This window comes from Poecilia reticulata, linkage group LG4 (genome assembly GCF_000633615.1).
Source record: "Poecilia reticulata strain Guanapo linkage group LG4, Guppy_female_1.0+MT, whole genome shotgun sequence".
Lineage (NCBI taxonomy): Eukaryota > Metazoa > Chordata > Actinopteri > Cyprinodontiformes > Poeciliidae > Poecilia > Poecilia reticulata.
Genome location: NC_024334.1, coordinates 5,596,330 through 5,601,256, shown reverse-complemented (window position 1 = coordinate 5,601,256; position 4,927 = coordinate 5,596,330). Strand labels below are relative to the sequence as shown.

The following is a 4,927-nucleotide window of genomic DNA, read 5'->3' as shown; positions in this document are numbered from 1 at the left end:
GAACCAAATGTGAGGCTTGTCTAGAGGCTTGAGCTGAAGACGGGTTTCGTTTGTTCGATCCTGCTGTTGCAGCGCTGACGTCTTCGGGGACTGAGACAGATGAACGTTTACCTGAGGTTGGTCATGTCCTCCATCAGGGATGGGATGTCCCTCAGCCTGTTGCTGCTGAGGACCAGCGTGTCCAGTCTGGACATCCTGCTGATGTTCTCTGGCAGGATCTGCAGCTCATTCCTCTGCAGCCACAGCGTCTGCAGCATCTGCATCCTGAGGACAGACACGTCCCATTGGTCCACTGGGCCACAGGGGGCGGAGCTCAGCGCCACAGGGGGCGGAGCTCAGCGCCACAGGGGGCGGGGCTCAGGTGTCCCTACCTGTGGATGTCGTCAGGCAACTGCTGCAGGCGGTTGCCGCCCATGTCGAGCCACTGCAGCGCCGGCAGGGCGACGACACAATCTGGCAGCGAGACGAAGTCGTTCATGGACAGATCCAGGTGCTGCAGCCGAACCAACTTCCTCAGCTGGAGACCAACAGAGACGGGTCAACTGGACCGGACCCAGACTGTACTGGGACCTGGTCTGGTACCTGGTCTGGGAGCTCCTTCAGGTCCCGGTTCATGGCCAGCTCCAGCCTCTCCAGAATCTCACAGCCACCGAGTTCTTCAGGAACGACTCGGATCCGGTTGTAGCTCAGCAGCAGCTCTCTGAGCCGGGTCAGCTTCCCTGAGAAGAGAACCGGGTCACGACAGGTGTTCAGAGGCTGGATAGAACCAGTATGGGTCACCTGGGCCCAGTTGGTGCTTACCGATCTGCTGCGGAATCTCGGTGATGGCGTTCCGGGACAGGTCCAGAACCAAGAGATTCTGGAAGCTGCAGATGAAAGGCGGAACCTTCAGCAGGCCGGTTCTGTGGATCTGCCACTCCTGGACCTGGACGAACCGAACCAGACATGCCGGCAGGTTCTGAGACAAACACAGAAGGGTCAACAGGATGTTCTGGACCAGGGAACCGGGCTGGTCCCTGGGCGGTACCTTCCACTCCTCTTGTTCTATCCGGAGAACCAGCCGTCCATCTTCTGTCTGCAGCTTCTCCCTGAGGCGGGCCAGAACCGCCTGGTCCTCCCAGACCTGGACGCTCAGCCTGGTCCAGAACGGGTCACCGCAGTTAGGAACTGATCCCACCAGAACCCGACTACTGATCCTGGTTCTGAAGAACCTCTGATCTCAGTTTGGTTCTGGACACCATTCTCCTGGTCCGGCCCGGTCCGGTTCTTATGAACTGGAACCAGTATGTGGAGCCATACTGGTCCCAGTCCAGATTCATGGTGTCTGAACACAAACAGGACTCCATAACTCCGTTACCATGACAACCACCCGGGATTAAACCAATGATGATATCAACCAATAGGAGTGAGTGGGCGGGGTCTAACCTGCCGGTGGCCCCGCCCCTGGACGGTCTCCCCCTCTGCTCCTCCTCCTGCCTCCGTCTCTGGATCCGCGTTTCCCACAGAGCTTTGATGGAGCTCACCGAGCCACACGCCGCCACGCCCACCATGATGTCGACCTCTGACCTCTGGACGTCTTCCTCAACCTCTGCTGAGGACGCAGGAGGACAGTATGTGACGTAACATCGATGTGCGCATGCGCATTACCATAAGGCAGGGGCGCGGGATGACCATTCTAGGGGCCCTGACCAGCAGGGGGCCCTCCACAATTTAATTAGTTATATTTTGTTCATATAAATAAAATAAAATGAACTTTGGGTCCTGTCAAATACAAAATTAGTCATATTGTATTTTCAAAGATTGTTTTTAGCAGTAAAAATTTAATGTTTCCCCTCAGACCAAAAACACATCCGTTTTGTCCTGAAGCTCCTGGATCTGCATGAAATGGTTCCTGCTTGGAGCTTCATGGTGACGTGTGCTAGAAACAACAGGAGAGTTTTAGTGCTGTCAATCACAACCTCATGGTGCTGCTCATCCTTCCTCCCCCTCACTCTGTGCTGTGCTGCAGCTAGCGTAGCACAGAGCCGTGCTGCAGCTAGCATAGCACAGAGCCGTGCTGCAGCTAGCGTAGCACAGAGCTGTGCTGCAGCTAGCATAGCACAGAGCTGTGCAGATTCAAACTGAAGATTCGTGGCGGCGCCCCTGGCATAAAGTATGTTGGATTTTCAGGTCTGACAGACAGTCAGAACACCTGCGTGGAAGTTTAAACTCGCTGTTGGTGCTTCAGGTTATGTCGAGTTTAATGCTGTGATCAGTGAACCTGAAACGGAAAATCAGCAAGAATCTCTGAACGGGCTGAGCACAGATACAAATACGTCGATGCAGGGCCGGACCAAGGGACAAGCAAACTAAGCAGCTGCTTAGGGCCCCAAGGCCACTAAGGGCCCCTCAGTGGAGCTGATTTTCTTTTTTTTCTTTTTTTAGTAATAATTTATTTAATTATAATATCAAAAACACACAATTTCATTGTGAAGTGACTTGTTTTTACATTAATATATATTTGACAATGCATGTAGAAATTATAATAAGTTGCTCTGGGCCCCCTGGTGGCCGCGGTAGGAACCGCAGCTCTGGGCCCCCTGGTGGCCGCGGTAGGAACCGCAGCTCTGGGTCCCCTGGTGGCCGCGGTAGGAACCGCAGCTCTGGGCCCCCTGGTGGCCGCGGTAGGAACCGCAGCTCCGCCGGTACCAGGAGCTGCACCGAGGATCCAAACGTCCTCTGCTGGACGTCCAACAGGCCACCGGCTCCACGACATCTGAGGCTTTATGACGTGACGCGACATGTTGGGGCCGTTTATTGTCTCATCTCGTCTGATGACCCAGTGGACATGTCCCACAATGCACTGAGTAAATAACTCACTGAGTACTGATGCTCACTGACTGCAGGCTGGACTAAATGTTAAACACAAACCAAGATAAATGTTACTTTGGTACAATGTCAGCAAATGCTCATTTACAGTTGGCAGCAATATCTGACATGGACCTTTATATTCTGTTCAGAACACTATTAGCTCACTGGCACCAAGATCCCATTCAACATGGCAGACGTGACGCATGGCAGCAACGAGCCAGGCCGCTCACTGAGGCGTCTGCGTACTCATGACTCTGGGGCTGAGGACTGGCCTGCAGGATTCTCCCGCTGCTCCCAGTCGTCCCAAATCAGAGATTTATTGAGCTCCTGAGGCAGAAGCTCCGGTCTCGGTGACCCTGATGCTTGGCTGACAGGCTGGAACCAATCAGCTGGTCATGAATCTGGATTCAGAGTCTCGTTGATGAAACTAAAATTAGACGTTTGATCGGCTCGTTTGCGTCCCCGTTATACACGTTAGGACATTGCATCGTGCTAGCAGACACTGCTAATTGCTGCTGGCTAGTCTGAAGGAATTGAGCTGCGTCTTGAAGGCGGGGCTAGGGCCACCCAGGTGTTTAACACCTGGGAGGTTGAATCAGTGCAACTCGAAGACGTGAAAGATTTTACGTGATTCTGGCCCTTTAACAACCACAAACTGCTGGAAACGTGAGCAGCTGGGCTTCTGTGACCCAGTTCTAAACTGGACCTCCGGAACCAGGAGGCCGTTTTATCTGGATCTCTGGAGAACCAGAGTCCGGTTGGCCAGTTCTGGAACCAGACTGTTAGTAAAATTCTGATTCTCACCTTGGAGCTCTGCCGCCGTCCTTCATGCTGCAACCCGACCTCCGATCTGCTGGCCAAGAATAGACCGGGTCACGTGACCCGACTGCCGGGTCACGTGACCCGGATCTGACGGCAGCTGCTTCCTGTAGGAATGTGCAAGACTGGCGTCTCCCTGTTGTTGGACCAGAACCGTATTGGACCAGAACCAGACAGGAAGTGTTTTCAGCAGCTTTATTGAGATCTTCCCACTAAACATAGAAAAGCTTTACATGACTGTGACCGGAGCAGGACCCTGGAGCCGCCAGCAGGGCGGCGACACCGACCACCCCATCATCAGGAGACGCTCTGGTTCTGAACCGGCCCGGCCAAACCGGATCCGACTGCGGTCCTTTGCAGCTGACCTTTGACCCGGGGCAGCACCAAAGACACACGGGACTTTTAGGACAGACATGGGACGCCAGCTGTAACCACGGTTACGCAGCCCTCAGTAGTTCCAGTGCTGCAGGAGGAGGGGGCGGAGCCTGAAAGGTCAGCTGGTCAGGTCATGTGAATCGGACCTGTGGTTGTGAGGAACCTGCCGGACGGTTCTGGATCTCCCGGTGTCTACTTGGTTGTCATGGTAACCGCCCCCCAGGGTCCTGCTCAAAGGCAACAAGGAAGCTACGGAGTGACAGGAAGGCCTCAGACACAAACAGGAAGTGAAGGCGAGGGATGGGCGGGGCCGAGGGGCCGGCCTCCCCGGGGCTCATGGGTACAAGTGTCTATTTCAGGTCCAGAACCATGCTGGCCGGGTTCTCCAGGTACTCCCGCCACAGGTTGGAGAAGCGACACATGGTGGCGCCGTCGATGAGGCGGTGATCCGCCGACCAGCTCACCTTCATGATGTGGGCCGCCTTCACCTGACCGTCTGGGCCGAACCGAGGCAGAACCTGGAAGGAAACACCAGTTAAGCCTGGAGAACCAATCAGAATGCCCCCTGGATGGATCCTCACTCTGATTGGCCGATCAGGAACACCTGGTCTCACCTGGCTGCTAGGATCAGATCATTCACCGTTTTACGATTTCAACTGGCTGAAAACTGAGAACCGTTTGCCAAATCAAGTCAGATTTTCATTTTCAGGAGGATTCGTCTGGGCCTCCATGTGACCTCCATGTGACCTTACTGAAGGGTTGACCCCGGTGTGGAGGGTTGACCCTGGTCTGGACCGTTGACCCCGGTCAGGACCGTTGACCCCGGTCTGGACCGTTGACCCCGGTCAGGAGGGTTGACCCCTACTGGACCGTTGACCTCGGT

General features: G+C 54.8%; 2 protein-coding genes across 6 annotated transcripts in view; both read right to left on the bottom strand.

Annotated features, from left to right (window-relative positions):
• lrrc39 (leucine rich repeat containing 39) overlaps window positions 1-3,749 on the bottom strand; it is an 8,783-nt gene extending 5,034 nt beyond the window's left edge. Inside the window, exons 1-7 of one of the 3 annotated variants that reach the window (XM_008406518.2) lie at window positions 3,655-3,749; window positions 1,426-1,591; window positions 1,028-1,136; window positions 802-958; window positions 583-719; window positions 372-517; window positions 112-264 (exon numbers count right to left, since the gene is read on the bottom strand). In XM_008406518.2, the coding sequence (XP_008404740.1) occupies window positions 112-264; window positions 372-517; window positions 583-719; window positions 802-958; window positions 1,028-1,136; window positions 1,426-1,550 (827 nt within the window). In that variant the 5' untranslated portion in view covers window positions 1,551-1,591; window positions 3,655-3,749. The remainder of the gene's footprint in view (window positions 1-111; window positions 265-371; window positions 518-582; window positions 720-801; window positions 959-1,027; window positions 1,137-1,425; window positions 1,592-3,654) is intronic. The other 2 variants (XM_017304379.1, XM_017304380.1) reach the window with 2 other exon arrangements.
• Window positions 3,750-3,850: 101 nt separating this feature from the next.
• dbt (dihydrolipoamide branched chain transacylase E2) overlaps window positions 3,851-4,927 on the bottom strand; it is a 10,013-nt gene continuing 8,936 nt past the window's right edge. For 2 of the 3 annotated variants that reach the window (XM_008406511.2, XM_008406512.2), the window contains exon 11: window positions 3,851-4,562. In XM_008406511.2, the coding sequence (XP_008404733.1) occupies window positions 4,395-4,562 (168 nt within the window). In that variant the 3' untranslated portion in view covers window positions 3,851-4,394. The other variant, XM_008406513.2, reaches the window with a different exon arrangement.